At 39.2% G+C, this 19,440-nt stretch overlaps 1 protein-coding gene across 5 annotated transcripts in view; it reads right to left on the bottom strand.

The window, feature by feature from the left end:
- Positions 1–9,406: 9,406 nt before the first annotated feature.
- The window catches only part of RALGPS2 (Ral GEF with PH domain and SH3 binding motif 2), a 120,256-nt gene continuing 110,222 nt past the window's right edge, over positions 9,407–19,440 (bottom strand). For all 5 annotated transcript variants that reach the window (XM_082052621.1, XM_082052624.1, XM_082052623.1 and 2 more), the window contains 3 exons: positions 19,226–19,331; positions 18,018–18,109; positions 9,407–15,800 (listed from right to left, as the gene is read on the bottom strand). In XM_082052621.1, coding sequence (XP_081908747.1) covers positions 15,771–15,800; positions 18,018–18,109; positions 19,226–19,331 — 228 coding nt within the window. In that variant the 3' untranslated portion in view covers positions 9,407–15,770. The remainder of the gene's footprint in view (positions 15,801–18,017; positions 18,110–19,225; positions 19,332–19,440) is intronic.

The following is a 19,440-nucleotide window of genomic DNA, read 5'->3' as shown; positions in this document are numbered from 1 at the left end:
CATGCAGTGTATAATCTCAGCTCTGCTTGTCTCTGTGTTGGGACAAACCAGTGTAGCCGGGTACGTATGGACTGAGGCGCTCCATGCTATCGTGCCCTGCTGCACACCTGCAGGTAGTTCACACTCAGCGTACGGCTCTGGAATCTCTCTCTCTCTCTAGTCCTCTCCGCATAAATCAAGCAGCAGGAAGGCTGAGAAACATGACGAATACGTTGGCTAGAATATCTCCTGCTGTAAAGACACAGGGAGGAAGGGGGATACTAAACTAACCTTGCCTTGGATGGAAAAGCAGCTGGAATTTAATGTTCTTGGAAGCCAGCCCTGGCTGTTCAGACATGGATCTGCCAGGGAAGTCCCCAGCGGAGGCATTGCTCATTCTCCAAAACTAAAATGTCAAGAGAAAGCACTGGAAACCATTAAGCACTCCGTTCAACATTTCTTGAACAATCTCAGGCAGGAGGTGGGGCGGGGGAAAGCCTCTTGACCACAAACAAAACAGAAACAAATTCTCAGCGTTAATACGAAACAGAGGGGGATCATCAGGAATCTGAAGTGGAATTTTGTTTAATTGTGTCAATCTGAAATGATACAACATCAAACCAGCCTTGAGAAACCAAAATGACAAGAAAGAAGAGAGCAGAGGGCAGCAAAATAAGAAAAGATAAATAAAAAACTGTGTTTGGCCTGGGTTTTCAGGGACTTCTCCATCAGAACCCACCTTGAGCCACAGCACCTGCATGTGGCAAGTTGTGCTTGGTCACCATGACCTCAAAGTGGAAGAGAAATGGTGATCAAATGGCAGGCAGCAAAGAAAGTCTTCCCTTGGAGAAGAGCAGATCCCACAAACACCACATCTCACCAACACACACCCTGCTTGGAAGCACGTCACTACTTTTCCTAGAGTTCAAATTAAGGAAAAAAGGAGATCATTTTGCCATTTGCTACGAAAGTGCAGCTCTAGAAAAAGTGTGTGTGACAGTTTTAATCCTCCATCAATTCAGACACACATACCAAGTGGATATTACGGAAACACATTTTCTGGAGTTCGTACTTCCCAGCCCTTCCATGGCGAGGAAAGATTTTCTGACAGATGTGCCTCTCCCTCGAGCACCTCTCTGGTGAGGCACTACATCACTGACAGAAAGGCATAATCAGTACTGAATTTTGATGCCGTGCTATGGAAATACACACCATGGGAACCACCACCTTTCAGCAGAAATATAAATGACTAAGTCATGACCATTGAAATAACTAAAAACCCATTAGCCACTTTTGCAAAAACAAAGGCAAACTTGGGAAGTGGCAGGTTAAACTGGATAGGTTTTTCCGTTTGGTGGCAGAGAGATTTGTACGTCATAACAACATAAGGTTCTGTATTTTATGTATTGGGTAAACTGGTTGCTTGGTGTTGGCTAAACTGGTTGCTTACTGTTGACTGATCCAACAGGCGCCAGAAACTATTTCTTCTTCTTCCATATGACCTGTGAAGCATTTGGCAATCCCTTTCAGATGAAAGCTGTATCAAGGAAAAAGAAATAAATATTAGTATTGAACTCACTTGAAGCATTAAATTTTCAGGAATCAACTGAGAAAGTTCTCCACATTAGCTAAACTTGATTTTTTTTTCAATTCAGTTACAATTAGTCACACTTCTTACAATGCTGGAAAACGCAGGTAATAATATTTTCCAGAATGGTCCCTATTGAGGACGGCTGCACGTTGATGAAGCATTTAGCCCCACAGAACAGAAAAACTGACTTTCTCCTACTCCCGGCTGCTACAGGGCAGATGGAAGGGGCAGGTTGTGAAGCAGGCTGGAAGAAGAACGCCGCTGCCCAACGCTCTGCTGAGAAGCTCATGAAGACGGCACAAGGTGTATGTGAATCCAGCAGCTGTTTCTACTGAGCATCAGATGGGGACCGAAAGGATGCCCCAAAGCCATCCCAAGGGCAGCCTGGCACCGCTCTGCGCCTGCTCTGAGGGCTGGGGAAGGGAACAAGTAGGCTGAGGTATGAGAGAGGATTTCCCAAATTTGTTTATGCACACGTATTAATGGACACGTTCCAGCTGAAAAGATAGATATCGCTTTAAAAATCAGGAAAACGAGAAACAGCCTTTGTGCATTGGGATGAGACACCTCTTCCCAGCACAGGCTTCCAAGCAGAAACAAACCACATTTATTCCAATATCTAACAGCGTACAGTGGATTTAAATTGACAGAATTAAAAAACCCGAAAGTTTTATCCTCCCACAAGCTGCCTGGTATAGCAATATTCATCTACAGCAGCAGCAGATCACCAAAACAAACATATTCACAGGGATTTCCTGTCAAAAGCCACTCTAATACAAACATATTTTTACTAGGAGAAAATAAAGCTCACTAGTGACATCAGCAGAACACTATTTCCATTTAAAACGAAGAGCGTGGCAACTTCAGTTTTAATGGAAATGGAAGTGTGCTGGCACTGTCAACTAACTGTAAAGCCACTGGAGGGTTTTGTTGAATTTTTAATTTTTTAAAAAATGATACTTCTGAACAGGATATAATGTCAATACTTTTACAGATCCAATCCCACTTTCCATGCGTGCTAATGGAACTCTTACAGTGCTCGATTCACATGACTCCAATTCATTTTACCACAAGAAATGTGTTCCGACTTCAAATCTTCAGCCTGATCCTTTAAGGAAAATTAAAAGGACATTTTTCCACAGCTTGTAATTACTTACATACGGAATGTTTGTTCCTTGTTCTGATTAATCTTCTAGTACTAACAAAAGAACTGGAGTCCATCTCTGGAGAAGTTGCATCAGTTAAATTTGAATTTTCAGAGTCTCTGAGACCCCTACAATTTAAATTAAGACAAACAGACACTCATAGGTATTTGAAACCTCAAATTCTTTGATCTTCAGACATCACAACTTGAAAATTTTAATCTTACTAACTTGAATTGCCATAGAAAGCATAACCTAAGGAAATTCTGGGCTACCAAATGAGCTCCCAGAAAGTGGCAGATTTCAGTAAGAGCTGCAACATTCTGCCCAGGCAAACTTGTCCCTGCAGTACAATTGGACTCGAACTACTTACAAACTAGAACACACACAGTATTTTTAAAAGTACCTTTAGAAGATAGTATTTCTTCCAATATTTAAGTTTTTAAGACTGTCCATAAGAGGCCAGAGTGCAGAAGAAACTTCCTACATCGCCAAGTGCCATCCCATGGTATTGCAGACATCTAAGTAGTACTATAATTTCTTTCATGATCTGATTAAGCTTCCCCTGCCCCCCCCAGTCAGGGGCTTGCTCCCCACTGTTCCTTTGAGAAGCTGTAACAGAAACTTTCCCTCCTTGATGGTGTGAAACTTTCATTTATAGCCAGTTTATGCACATTTGTTCACATGACAATCTTGTCTCGCTTTAGATGTTTCTTTTCCATTTGTTGTGTTCCAGGATATGGGTAAAGAGTCTCTTCAAGTTTCATAATGTGAGAATAACACACTTTTGAAATACTAAAGTGAATTAGGGAGTAGATTTCAATCAGTAACTTAACCTTAAAATATGGAGTGTTGGGTGCCCAATAGCTCTTGGAAATGAACCATGAGAAATTAAAATTAATCTAGTTACCAATATTCGAAACAGCACCAACTTAATCCAATCTTTTATCTCCTTGTTAGCATCATATTTATACTTTAACCTAACTGCCTATCACGTTTTCATTGCATATCCTTGACAATGAAAGAACAAGTACTGGATTTATATCATTGGAGCATTCCATGTCCTTATGTAACTAGAAATGACAGGCAGAACAATATATTAGAGAACTAACGCTTAACTGAAGGACTCGATGAGCTCAAGGTGAACGAGTCTGATTCATCACAGAAGTCTCCTTGGGAAACTCTTCATACATGCACAGCAGGAGGAAAAACCCACTGTATTTGGCTGTTTACATTCAGCTTTGAAAAAGAAGCACTTTGAGGATCGAAAGGCAATACAAAGAACAAAATTGTAGAAAATAAATGCATAAGCCTTGCAGGATTTGTTACCTCCTTTTACTCTTGAAAAGGACCATAATATGGGGATGAATTGAAGGGGTTTGTTTGTGTACCTTCCTTTTTAAAGTTGGACCTAATAAATAATTTTCTTCCTTACCTTTTTAACTTGAAGAAACTATTTTACTCATATATTCCCTGGCCCCTTTTATGCAAACAAAATGGCAAGAGGACCAGGGACTTAGGCCTTCTGAGACTGGCAGAAGATTTATCAGGAGCAGCAGGCTCTCTCTCAGTCACCCAAACGCATTATTAATCTTAGGTAAACCTCTTCTTGGGAGCATGGCCTGACATGCTATTGGTAAGTCTTCAGCTCAGTAAGCTTTGCCTAGGGACTATTTTCTTGTAGTGTTTTTGATATTACAAGCTTGAGTGCAAGAGATTGTTCTGTCTACACGGAGTCCCACTGAAATCCCCGGGGTTCCACTTCCACATACACCCATCTACAGCCCTGCCACTACCAGGATCTAAATGATTCAGCTTGCCCAACGTTTTTCTTGGTCTGACTGTCTGAGACACATGGCCAGGCCACCGATGGACTTTACCTCCACACATCATCAGTGTCAAAAACTACTATTTAAATCAGGATAACAGATGTAACTTTTGCCAGAAACACTGGAGCAGATGTGCTCTGACAAATTCTTGCCCGATTATTTTATGCACTTATGACCACTTGGAAAGCGTACTGGATATAATCTCAGCAGAGCTGGCTTAGTCTCCAGCCTGGCACTGTGACTGTTGCACACCGAATACAACACTTCCTTCTTCTCTGCCGTGCTTCAGTTTCTCCATCTGTAGCACAAGGACAGTATGATACCAGTGTCTCCTCTGCAAGGCACTCTGAGACCAGTTGGTGAATCCCATGGTAAGAGCAGATGTATTAACTGCTTGCCGAGTTTAAGAACTGGGCAGTAAGGATCACCACGCTCTTGAGGAACAGCTTGCCCTGAAATCTTACAACCCTCAAGTTACTCACACTGACAGCTCTCATTCAGCCAAACATGACTGGAAGAGCAGCAGCACAAGGAATATGATTTAAGATGTTGAATAGTAAATATTTATTAGATACTATAGTAGTGTGATATGTCTCTGTATAATGGCTAGCAGATATTCTCAGATAACCAAATGGCTAATACATTTACCCTGAAATTGTTTCCTTATTGCAACACCTCACAAATTAAAGGCAAAGTTGTGTGCAATAACCTTATGTGTAGACATTACATTAAGTATTTTGACTCCTAAAAATAAATGATAACGTACAGATGTGTCTGACAAGATGTAAATCAAGATCTAACACAAAGGCTGGCGCATAATTCGCACTGGCTCTAAGTTGGTGCATTCATGCCACATTGATTCTGCTCTTTATAATTTCACATGTGCACCTTCAACGGCTTTCTGAAATACATTCCTTTTAGAACAGGGGCTGAAAGTACCATATCCCCCATCTCCCTCTGTCCACTCCCTAGATAAACTTTGGGATCCATAAAAAAGTAAGCTTCTTACAGAGGGATTTATGTACAAGCTTGTTTCCAGCTGAGAGTGGCAAAGCTCTGCTCCAGCTTTGGTGGTGGTACAGCACTGCAGGGAAGAGACATCAGGAACGGGTTCTCATTTCTTTATAGCTGTGGTATTCGGAGACTACTACAAACAAGCCTCTAGGTTAAGTTAAAACTGAGGAAGTCTGTTTTCTATCTGGCACTTTTCTAGTGAGTGTCAAAGAGGTCCAGTACAAAAAGAATGCCAAATGTGCTGTTGAGTAACTCTCTCCAAGCTGTTATGCCAGATACATTTCAGGGCATGCTACATGATGGTTATGAAGTATCACGATTTAGATGACCCCTCACACATGTGCAAAGACTGGATCCTTTCTAGAAAGACCAAGATGATTCTTGAGCCACTCAGCTGTTGTCCAGTCTTTAAGAGACTCATCCTGCTATGGAAGGTAGAGCTGTTGAGAGCTCCCAAGTAATCCCTTGCGCTGACAAACAAGATTAGAAATGTCACTGGTATGTGTTATTTCTTAAATTATCATTTAATCTTACCTGCAAACTCTCTACAGCTCTCAGCTGTGCTGACTGTGGGCCTGTTCAGTAACCCAGACTACTGAAACAGTCAACATTGAACAGTAAACTTCTGGAGGAGGGTTACTTTAAACATACTTTCCAAGATAGATCTCAAATATTTTTATTATCAGAAGTGTTTAAATTTTCATTAACACACATTTTGATGGATTACATCAAGAAAACTAAGAGATTAAACAGAAACATTTTGGTCATTGTAGCCATCATCATACTGGATGAAACTGAAAAACTATAAAGCTTTATATACATCAGCCATCATGAAGTTCCAGAAGTTACTTACCTTGCTAAAAGTTGACTCCTCTGCATGCTGCAGGTTTACTCTTTCCTCTGAAGCTGCTGACGCAGGTATTGGAGACCAGGTGTTAGAACAAAAGCAGAACTGGTGTAACATCATAGATTAATACTGACGGGGAACTGATTACTGAGGTGAGAGCAATGTAGGTTTAGTAACTGCCTATTCACAGTACTTTGGATATGTAGCGCAAATCAGAAGTTCATAAAATGCTTGCTAATACCAAATATCCCCAAATCAAGAAATAGAATAGATCATAATTATCCCATTTAGACTGTCTTGTTTTGAATAAATCTTAATACCTGTTTATACTAATTGAAGAGCATCCTGCTGTTTCAGCATTGGAATTTGCATACGCTGCTTTTCCTGGTTCTGTGATATACCACTACCGAGCTGTTCACAACACCAATACATTTTTCTCTAAGCTGCTGCTTTGGGATTGCTCCTATATAAGGCAATGGCTCCCTCTTCTCATGCTTGCTCACTGTACTTCCATACATCTTTGCCTACAGAATGAGCTGCTTTCTGTATTCCAGACAGTCATTCTAAAACATTAAAGAAACTCTGCCCAGTCAGGTAAGTGAGCAACACAAGCCACAATTTACCCCTGGCTGTAATGTACATCTTCAACGAGCAATGAATTACCTAAATGTTTAGCTACATTATTTGACCTCAAAATCACGTCAGGTCCTTATTCATTTGCAATAACGGAAGTGAAATATTTTCCTACCTGGAAAAAAAAAAAAAAGATAGATACATTAGCACTTTGCTGTTGGCTGTATTATTGTACAAGGTCTCTCTTTAGCTTAAAAAATGACTTGTACTCATTCTGAGTTTTGCTACAGAGAACCTCCCCCCCCCCCACCTTTTTTAACCTGAAAAAATACACCTTCAATTTCTCCTTTTCAGATGTCCTCTGAGCAGGCCCTTTGGAATATTTCAGAATTAAAATTGCAACATCTTATACACCAGAACTTTTCATCAGGTCCCTGAAATGCTCTATCTCCTTATACACATTATATACAAACTGCTTCTTTTAAAGAGCAAGATAAAAGCATTGAGTAAAGGCCTGTTTTGCACAGCAGCAATTAGCAGTCTCTTGTACCAGCCCAGGGAGACAAGCAGAACGTTTTACTTTGCATCTGCATTTTGTCCTTAAGTACCAAATTGAACTAAAAATGGTGACCTGAAAGAGGCAAATACCAGTGCAAAGATAAATATTACTTAGTAAAAATGTATGTTTCAGTAATGATGCTCAATTTAAGTGAAAAACTAATAAAAGTATTACTTACAAGTTAGAAGCACTGATTCACTCTTCTGTATTCAATTTATTTGCTGTTATAAAAACATATCTCCCCACTGCTCAATCAAGGCACATGGTTCATGCCAAAACCATATCATCTACTTACATCTGGATATCATCCACTTACATTTTTGGTACCTAACATTCTCACTTACAGAAATGAAGCTTAACACAAAAAAGGAACAGATCATCTCTTTTCAGTTGGTTTATTTAATGCATCTGTGGTTTGGTTTCTCCCCCAGACACTAAGCCCTCTCGCTCTTCCCACACTGTGGTTCCTCCACATGCAAAGGTAAAAAAACAGAGATAAAGTTACAAAAGAATGAAAACCATTGCAGCTGGGAAGCAAGGAAGAGATGAGGTACCTTCCCCAACCTGTCTCCTCACTCTGCAGGCTGGAGGCCTCTCCTGTAAGTGGCGGCCCAAGAGATAAGGACATCAGGGAAAAGGACTCCTTGAAGTGTTCTTTGATTTGGGGAGGAAAAAAAATTAATAATATGTATACATCTATATCTATCTACCTATATGCTTCCAAGAACTCTGATTCCAGCTACTTCTATCAGGCACTGCAGAAAGATGCTATAGCCTTTAAGCATTTAAAGGCAAGAAAGTATATGAAGGAGACAAGTCACAGATAAACGGTGGAGCTGACGGAGAAAAGAGCACGACTTGGCATCACTAGCATTGTTGTAGAGACACGTAGCTGAAACAGGAGACAGTTTTTTCTGAGGCATCCAAACCAAGAATCACTTGACTCTGCCTGTGCCTCTTGATTCGCGGTCTTGGGCTCCTGCCTGAGAGCACAGAGTCGGCACTCCAGTTAATCATGCAGCTCATCAGAAAATCTGTTTGTTCGAAACCGATGAGAAACAAAAGCTTTGAAAAGAAACAAGAAAAGGAAAATAGAAATCACCAGCTAATTAACTGTGTTTCTTTTTACGCTACTGAGCGCAAAGCATTTCCTCAAACCCCGTAATCTGGAAATCAGAAAAAGGCTCTTGGTGTGTGGGTGTTTACAAAAAGTCTACTTTATTCCTCCTTTCTTTGTAAATACATTTGAAATGAATTGTTCCATTAAGGAGAAAAAAAAAATATGAGGCCAAGGAGCCCAAGGCTGACAATCTGACAAGCATTTCACAACCTGACCCCGCAGCCTTTCCCACCGAGGGCTGTACAAACCTGCTCAGTAAGGCTTAACAGAATTAAAAAGGCACAGAACGTAAAGAAGCAACACCAAACAAAAAGCTAATGCAAGTTAAGGCTTTGCATGCTATTAATTCATTCTTAATTCATCTTCCATGTAGCTGTACCTTAAGCTAAAGAGCCAATCTGCCCAATGACTGCTTTCAGTAAGTACAAATTTATCACATCTGTAAGTATAGAAACAACAGAAAAAACATTATAAACTACCATGGAGAGAAAAATACACCATTTAACAGAATGACCTTTAAAACCAAACATAAATATCTTCAATGAACTGTATTCTCCTGCTAGTTTGAGTTCTTTTGTACCAACAGACAATGGTATATTTACATGCTACGTTTCAGAGGTTCATTGAAAAAAAGCTACCGAAATTCCAGCTGATCTCCGCATCATTCCAAAAGGAGTCAAATTCCATCTTGCAAAACCTGGCTGCAAAACCAATGCAGTTTTTAAATGAGAAATTAAAACTTCAGACACAGGCCATCTTTTAAATCATTTATTTCAGTAGGAAAGATTTTTGAAACCTGTACTTAAATTCATTTAAACTAGCTTATGCAAACACACATTTTTCACACGCACACAGAGAATGAAGTATTAAAAAAGCTGAAGAAAAAGGCCAGAGGACAGCCAAACTGCACATCACTCAGTGAGATCATAGTGCAATCCCTCTACTCCAGAATACCTCACGCCAGCAGGGAATATTAAAAATGGCTTGTGTTTGCTGCATGACAACCTTGATCCCCCTTCCAGTGATGATGGTTGGTCCTTGCAGGATTATTATAAAACATATATATGATTTCCTGGTGGTTTTCACACATCAGTACAGCAGTATTTGAATGGATATGCTCCTGTACACAAGGAGCTAGAAGCGCCTGTAAACAAGGCACCCTAGAACTCTTTATTTCAACATGTAGTTAATTTATACACTGCTTTTCAGCTTTATCTGTGAACAGCTTTGGAATGGTAAGAAATACCTTCAGGAAACACATATGAAGGCCAGAACGTACCCAAATAAGGAGAAATAATAGGCTAATCAAACACACAACGGAAACGGAATATTTACAACACTTCAGTCATTCAAGAGCAAGACTGGACTAACAGCCGTAACCACGCCGTGATCTGCAGGACCTTGCACCACGTTACATTCCATACACCTTTTGTCTTTGCAACGTAACCTTCAAGAACACTTGTCAGCTCTGTTCTGCAACAGGCACGGCTAAACTAAGTAATCTGACTTTTCTCCTTTGTCCTAACCCTTCTGTCGTTTTTGAAGATTCTCAGAAAGCATAAGATTAATTTTCAAATTATCCTTCCCTTTTCAGCATCTGAATTCCTAAGCCACTATAGTAGAACTGCTGTGTTTTCATAAAGATGTCTTCCAGGAAAACAAATATTTAATTGCTTAAGAACAACACATTTTGTTTCATTTCCCCTTCCAAAGGTTATAAAGTCTTGCTACTAAAACAATCTCTAGCAGTCGTTCCAGTGAAGGACAGTACTCTCTACATAGAGTTGGCACTAGAAATAAAACATACAAAACTGAGCTTATGGGATATTAAGAAAGAATAAGATTTATCCACCAGTCCTTCTCTTTCCCCAAACATTTTTTCCCTGTAGTATTTCTTTTACAACAACAAAAAGCTTGATAGAAATAAAACCTCTCGTAAGAATGTTATTAGATGTTTAAATCAACATGAGAGAGAGAAAAACAAGCTTTTTCCTAACAACGAGAGCTCTTAAGTTCATGTGGTCTAGACCATGACTTGGACTACCCTTTTCAATTTCCTCCCCAACTAAATCTATTTAGAGAAATACTAAAATAAAAATAAATTAATTCTGAGGAAGTCTGAACTACTTCTGATAAAAGCTGAACAAGCCCAAGCTACCAAATACCTCCGCATTTTGCCTAAAAAAAGGCTCTTCAAATACAGAAAAAAATACTAAAGCAACTCAAGCCACAGCTATTTTACATTGACCAAAACAACTAACTTCTGCAGAAATGTAATGACTGTAAGGAATGTCACCCCCTGGTGCATCAAGGCGACATTATGCAATCTGCCATCAAGCACTGAAATCAAGGAGTTGCTCTTCAAGTTAATAAGGCACTGACAAAAGTCCTCCTGAAATCCAAGCACTCACCCTCTTGATGCATTAAAAATTGGAACAGTGGTTTTAAAAAAAGGATAAGCCCTACAAACAAACTCCATGTCCGCTCACATAGATTCTTTTAATGACGTTCCCAAGCCAAATCACCTAATGCACAACCCACTTTTAGAGAAAAAAAATCAAGGCAATACTTAAATAATAACAAAACTTTTAAAACTTGTCCTTGTTGAGATAATGAGCAATTAACTGATGTGAATTAGTAGCAGCCCTGGTGCCTTGATGCTTCCAACAGGCAGCATGCTATAGCTGGCCATGGAAAGACTGGAGCTACTAATGCTGGTATCAAAAAAAAGAAAGGATTAAAAAAATGAACAAAAATGCCACCGAGAGCCAGAAGCAGCAGCATCCTCTGATTTACCTTGATTTGGACAAGATTTGCTACAGTAAACCAAAACCACAACATCAATTTGCCTTCAATCAAAAGGGATCTCACCCCCTCGAGTGCCTTCACAGCACAAAAAACTGCAATTACTCCTGCTGGAAGGGAAAAGCATTTCCTTTTAACATTTGTTATGTCTGATACTGATAGAAAAGGACTATTATTGAAAACGTGTAAATGCAAATAGAGGAGGCTGATGTTGCAAGACAAATCTGATGAGAGGAATTTACTTCTAGTGAGGAAAAGATAAGCAATAAAACCCTATTGTGTTTTTCTTTATGCTTTTTTTTTTTGCTCACAGTATGTTTTCAAATACGTGTATTTCTATAAACACTTTTCTTGGTAAAAGCTCAAGTGCTCTGCAGTTGCGTTTTGAGGAGGAAAGTTAATCAGCTGATTCCCCAAAAGAGACATTGATTCCTCAAGCAGGAGGCTCAAACATCTGCGTAACTAGGAAGCTGCTTCATACGCCAGCTGCAGAGTTGACAAATAACGTCTGCCATTCCAGCACTTTCCTTTTCGGCTCTTTCTTAAGTAGGATATGATTTTCACGGTAGTTTAAAAGAGCTAACAGTAACACAATTTTAAAGCTGGGTGCTAAAGCTTATCTGTTAATTATTTATATGCATTCATTTAGTATTTGTAGTTACAGTGCCTGTAACTTGCACCTAAATACTTAATGAACCATAATAGCCTAAGTAATACTCTTCTGGCATTAAACGTCTGCAGAATGAAATATATGTCTGGGATGAGCTACGTTTACTCAAATTATCAGGGCTTTTCAAAAATAAGTTTCCTTATTTGCTTTCTAAGAACACTGGAATAGACGTCAGCCTGGAAAAACCTAGCCAAAACTAGTACAGATTAGGTTAGAAAGACAGAAGTTAGCAGTAAGTATTCAACCACCAGAGCAATTTATGTATTGCTAATGTCTTGCACCAATTTCATAAACCTGTCATTCCTTGTTGGTCAATCTTTCCCAAGACTGTCAGCTTAGCAGTCAGCAGGTGAGCAACGTTTACCTGCCAAGTCTCGCTACAGAGATCTACTCTGAACACTTTTTGCTCAGATGCCTCCAAATCTGAGGGGCACTGTAAGGGGCATCTTCAGTTTCCAAATCAAAACATTATGAAATAAAGTGACAAATATTAGCTGAAGTATTTCAGCAGTTATTAACAAGGTAAAGAACCAGAGCAATACGTTACAATGAAAAACAAAGTGCCAAGTAGTCTGGATGACAGTCTTACCTGAATACCATGAGCTCGTTGCTGTACTTGTTTCCTCAGCACTGGTTTTAAATATTTTATTTTGTAACCCCCTTTTTAAGAAAAAAGGGCATTACTACATTTCTTTACAGTGCGTCTGACTTGCGTGAGTCTTTCCAAAGCTTAGCTGAGGCAGCTTTCCTCTGGGAACAGAACCGCTACCTCTTTCTGAGCACCATTTATCTCAAAGTATGTCACACTGCAGTATTTCTATGTTGTTCTCTGCAGGACTATGTGGCTGAAGAGGAGATAAACAATAGGAAAGTACTGAACTACTCATTGTAACAAGCGCCAGTAATGTTTTCCGTGTTGTCATTCATTACTCTAGTTATTCTGGCTATAGATTTTAAGAAAGTCCTCCCACAATAATTCAATGTCTCCCACAAAAACCAGCATATCTGAGAGTAGAAAACCGAGGAAGAGTAGGGGGCCTAAGAACAATGCAAGCTGGTAACAGAAACAATTCACTAAATGATGATTTGTGAACTGTTTTCCCCACCATCTCCCTACCATAAAAACCTAACTCAAAACATCTGGAAAAATACAAAAAAAACAATAATAAATGACACCTTCTGACCTGCTCTGTCTTTAGGAAAGCTGCACGATGTCAGGCTGTGGCTCGCAGTTGCATGTTTCCTTTCACTAACAGAACAACAAAGTTATGCTGCAATAAACCTATAATAGCTTATTTAAAAATTCAAAATCCACAGGCTATTATCCACAATGCTTAAAAAAAGTAGACACATGGTTAAAAAAAAAACCAACACAACACTTCAGTTGTTGAGAAGAAAGACACATTAAGTAATTTTTAAAATGAAAACAAACAAACAAATAAACAAATGCAACAGAACTAAAGTTGTGCAAAGTCTCCTACAGTAACACTGCTGGCTATGGGGGGGATGTTGTCTTAAACCCAACATGGGCAAAAACTGGAGAGATGGGTGAACTGCAGAGGGGTTCAGCACAAGGAACCCCTTCCCATAATACAGGAGTTCAGGATCAGAACACACGACTCATTCCCCATCAAAACAACAACAAAAAAAAATGGCAAAGAGACACAAATTCCCACAGACCTTGTGATGTAACTGCCAGAAGCATCCTGCTACCGTTTTCTTTCTACCAAGAGCCAATTTACAGGAACAATTCTTGGAAATACAAACTAGCCTATTACCTTTACATCACCAAGTGATTGGCGTTTTTGTGTTTTGTTTGAGATTGTTACTGCAAGGTTGGATTATCCTTCTCTTTTGTCCCCCAGAAATCAGAAATTAATCATTTCCATTAAGAGATTAATTTGACTCTGGAAAAAACCCAAAAAGTTAATTTATAGGCTTCTACTTGGATGCAATGAACAAACTGTACATTTTCAAAATAATCGCTACTAGTAGAAACCTTTATTAGATAGTCAGAAAACTCTGCCACAGACTGGTAGGTAGCTTGTTTCTTTTTAAAAAGGAGTATTCATGGTGGAGTCTGCAAGCGTATTTACGGCCACTAAACCACAATGTCAATGGAACAGTTATTACTTTTTCACAGACTTCAAAGTTCTGATATTGGAGTCCTATTTTGGACAATGTTTCCTTGCTTTACAAAGATCAAATTTTTTAAGATTAAATAAAAACTAATAATCCAGGAAAACTTTATCTAGGTGAGATCAAGGAAACCCAAATAAAGCAAGAATCAAAGTCTTAAGCAAAACACACATATAAAGCATGGCTCCCTTTTTACAACCATGTTTTACTCTGTGAGTAATTTCAGTGACCAAGAACTATTCTTGTCGAGGATGGAATTTTGATAGTCCCACACCTTTTTACTCCTTAGGTTATCCTACCTTCTAATAAATTAATTGTTTGCCTGAAGATCAAAAGAGCTTCTGTATGTAAGGTCTGCTTTAGGCCATGTTATCAATACCACACAATGTCAACTATTTTGACCAAGACAGCTATTAAAATCAGTTATTGCCAAATGAGAGCATGAAAGCGTGAAATTGTGCCTCTATCTTTTTTTAATGTAGAACTTCTAAGTGATATTAAGAAACACCATTCACTGACAGTGGTCCCTAACTGATAATTAACAGATACCCAGAGAAGTAAAATGTCTCAGTGAACTATACCCGGGTGTGTTTTGTTTGGTTTGGGTGGGCTTTTTTTGTTCTTTTAGTCATTCAACCTTTGTATGTAGGAGACAGACAGCTGTAGAAACAAATGGGAAGAAAACACTCAGTTCTGACCCAACAGTGCTTTCAGTTTTGTCTCTTCCACACCCCCCCCCCCGACCACCCAAAACACGTGAACTACACTTTTAACCAGGAATTAGGTAACAACGTACCAAAAAACATTTTGGTGTGTAAGTGCTCAGCCTTTGTGCCACTTGTAGGGAACACAGCTCCCATACAGTACTCAGGTTTGCAAACTTACTGCTATTTTAAACTTGCAGTTGTTAAGTTTCTTATACTTGTAGGTCTGAGAGAAATAACATTGTCCCAGGGTAAGTGTGCCTGGGACAAGCTCCCATCGAGAACTCCTGGTATAGTCTAAACAACATCTCTAGAACACATAGTACCTCTTACCTGGTTCATACATAGCTTTTGATGCAACTCTTAAATACCAGTTTACTTGTTTCCTTAAGAATGCCTAAAAAGGTGAGTTATTTTCAAAATTAGTATAAAGTTAAAAGAAACTCAAACTAGCTACAATCTATTTAACTCAAGCACAGCACCGCCAGAAGTATCACACACACTATTTGGTGTTTTGTGTTGTTTTTCCTTTCACTCTTTAAGGCAGTGGTTTCCACAGGTCAGTTCAGAGAACATAACGAAGCATGGTCCATGGCAATTCATGTTGCAACTCCATCTTTAATTTGGGGGACTCTACTCCCCAACTACTAGTGGTTTTGTTCAGGGCTCCAGAGTCCAGAGATCAAGCTGACAGGCTCTGTTCTGGCACAGAAAACAGCTGGCACATTTTTCATCAGGACCTCGTTCTCAATTATGAGATGGTTCAAACTGTTCTTTTTTTTGTTCTGAATTAGCCTGTTATTCAAAGGTCATCAAGTTGGCAGGAACCTGAAAATAAAAATATAAATAACAGATTTTACTTTGGGTAGTAGCTACTTACATTCCACTGTTTCACAGACTAGCCACATGTTTAAACACACATCACCGATGCTCATTCTGTCTCCAAAAAAGGGAGCAGGAATGCAACTGTGATTCAGCGATACAAGTATACTTAGAGCTGTAGAAAACCCAGGTATAACCAAAACAATAAACTGCTGCACGGTTTATAGTTTTATTATATGGCCTTAGATCTTACTAATTTTGATGACATTTAAGATGGAAGTTGTCAGCAGAACAACCTAAACATTATAAATCTCAGCATCGAACTACACAAGCAGAACCTTCTCACTTGAGTCCCAGCTAGAGAATTCTTGGCACACAGTTCAGAGATTGATGTAGACCCTCTAGTATTTTTAAGACTAATTTAAAACAACGAGGCATAAACACTTGTCTGTGCTTTTCCCATAGGAAACCTGAATGCTGCTGCAGACATCATTCCCCTTCATGAAGATTAAAGCTGGTTTGCATTACATTAGTTGATATATCCATTTTCTCCCCAACAGGAATTTGCCCAACAGCAACATCTCTTGTTTACTCAGGTTATTAAAGAGCAACCACACTCCTGATGACTGCCAACAAATACCCAGTTTGGTCAGATATGAAGCAAGCATTTCTTACTTGGCATTTACCATTTGCTTGTAGAAGCAAGAATGACCAAGTTGGCTAAAGTTCCACCATTAAAACTAAAAATAACATCTATTAAAACAGTTTCTAATATTTTTCAACCGGGTGGGTGTCTATACTGTATCAAAAGCACATTCAAACTCTTGAGTCTTTCTCAGGGAGTCATACTGTTAACAAGCAATGAACATTTTCCATTTTAAACAGTACCATAAGGCATCTCTCCAGGGACAGCACTGCTCAGGAGTCAGAGCATGGTCAAGAGACAAATTTTACACTAAACTAACCTTTGTAACCTAATGTTTCTATGAAGCACTGCTTCTTCCATGGGAGCAAATGCTGCAAGAACCCATAGAATAAGTACAACTACATAAAATGTCAGAAAACAGAAAATATGCTACAAATCATGGTAGCAAGGGTTTTGGCCATTTAATGGTAGTTTTTTCTTCATTCATACTCCCCTCCTTTTTTTTTTTTTTCTTTTAAAATCTCCTCTACTTATCTTAACTTTGCTGTCATATTTTCCACAGGAGGCCCTGCCAAGATCCTTAAACCTGCTGATTTGCACAAGCTAGGGCCTGAATGCTTTAAACAAGTTTGCATTAAACAGTATTGTCAAGCACTATTGAATAAAAGCTCTCCTCAGAGGGCAGTTTTCAGGCTTGCCTGGAAGTCATCCCTTTCTTGCAAACTCTTGGCCACTATTTGCTACTATTCCCACCTTCTACAGCCAGGAACACAATTTCCTCTCTTTTGCGCTGTCTCAAATACTTTCAAGCTTCTGCAACCCTCTTGACTCCTTAGATTTCTGTCAGAAGCAGAACTGAACGAAAAAGCACAGAAGGGCCTGGAAAGGTCCTTTTGTTTCCCCTTGAAATTCAGTAGTACTTTTGCCCTGGGAACTCCATAAACAAATGTGCAAAGGCAAATAAAGATTTCAGGAAGACAAAGTGGTAACTTAAAAGTTATTTTGCTCATAAAAAAAGGTCAGTAAGAATTTATATGGGAACAGAGTTTAATAGGAGTTGGAGTAGCCTCATCTTCATGATTCATGAAAAATCCTACTTTTGCTTTTGAAGTCTGTCACTACTAACATGTATTTTATTCATTTTAGAAAGACATACAAACAACAGAAAACATGCATGCCCCCAAGACCTGACCTAATGGCACTACAGGAGAGTTATCTGGAATTGATATTGAATGCTATGCTTTACAGTTTTTTATATAACTGTAAAACAGCCTTTTAAAAATGAGCAATGTCAAAAATACTGCCACTCGGACAGATATTTTAGAGCATCCCTTCCATTTCCCCAATTGCTTTCAATGAGCCTCAAGATAGCCTCAAATCTTTCTTCATTACCACAGAAACTCTGAGGACTTGTCTGCCAAGCAGCAAACAGAAAGCTGAGGCAAATCAATAAGCTTGTGAAATCAATGTACAGGCTGCTCAGAGCAGTCTACTCTTCATATGAAGTGAACAAAGCGACACTTCGGTCATCGTGAAGATCTGTCAGTTCATATTCCTTTTCCATGCCCTGCTCTCACCTGTTGTCTGTTGCTTTGGCAGGCAGCGCTCAGGTGTTTAAACCAGAGCATCGCATTCATTCTGTTTCCAGCTTGGAATTTATACGAATTGCCTGAGGAAGAAAGGTACAGAAAAAACTGATAAGGAAATACAAACAATATTATATACTTAAATCCTACCCATATTCAAATAGCTCTAACTAAAACATTATGAAAAGATTTAATAGCAGAAGGTTCCTATAACTTTACACCTTGGCAGATGTGCAACTTATTTCTTTGACCTAGTCCAAGAGAAGTTTCAGCTCAACTGTCTTCCTTTCCAACATTCTAGACTTCAACTAACACCAGTGTCAACCAGGAAAGAACAAAACGTTTCTCAGAACCATACAACAAAAATGTTTCTGTTTGTTGCCATTACTGCAACTTGTTTATAATATCATTTCGTAATTTTTTAATGAAGTGCAAGATAGCACTGAAACGCACTCCAGAAAGCTACATTTGAAACTTGTTCCTAAACATACCGATAAGTTTCAGACTTGTATTTTCAGTGTCCGGTGTTACACAGTGCTTGCTTGGGTTCAGAAAGGCCAAGGATTACCAAAACCATTTCAGGTTGCGGTTGCCGAGTTTAAGCTGACACGTACTCCTAATTTACCTGACTGTATCAGTGGTGCTACAATACACGCTTGGAAATAAAAGGTAAGGAGACATGAAACAGACAAAGCAATAAATAATGTTTAGCTCCTTTATTAGAACTTCTAATTACCTCTTTCTGCATAATTTGAGGTGCTATGAAAAAGTAACAATTTCTTCACAGCTTAAATTGTCCAGTTCTCTTAGGGTGTTTTATTGTGGGGTTTGTTTGTTCCCCTCCCAGTAACAGAGCTACATTTGAACAGGAGGTTTGGGTTTTGTTTTTCGTTTGGAGAGGAGAGGGGACTGGTTAAGCACCGAGCACTAGCTGAATCATGGATTTTTTTTACTTGTTACATTTTCACATATGTGAAAATGCCTCTACGCGGTCTAAATACAATTTAAAAGAATGGAGATGAATACCTCCAATAAAAATTACAAGTGGATTTGCTAGAGTTTGGAGAGTTCCTGTAACTTAATGATTCTCCACAGACAATAGTTCCAATTTCACTTAATTGCCTATGAAGATCTCAGCAAAACAAATGCTATTAATAATTCTAGGAATCACTGCACTCTGGGTGCTGAGCATTTCTTACCCTTCTCAGAATCAGTCAACAGGAAGAGATCTGGATGCTCAGGGTCATCCGCCATCATCACCATCCAGCCCACCACTGACACATTCTTACTCGGCGTGGATTTGAACTGAAAATAGGAGCAGAGATGTAAATGAAAGCCAAGCCAAGAATCTTCAGCCAGGCTGACTGCACTGCACAGAACAAGTATTCTAAAGGGCATTTCCTTCCAGTAACAC

Source organism: Streptopelia decaocto, assembly GCF_964273445.1.
Source record: "Streptopelia decaocto genome assembly, chromosome: 5".
Classification (NCBI taxonomy): Eukaryota; Metazoa; Chordata; class Aves; order Columbiformes; family Columbidae; genus Streptopelia; species Streptopelia decaocto.
This window is presented reverse-complemented; position numbering and strand designations above follow the sequence as displayed.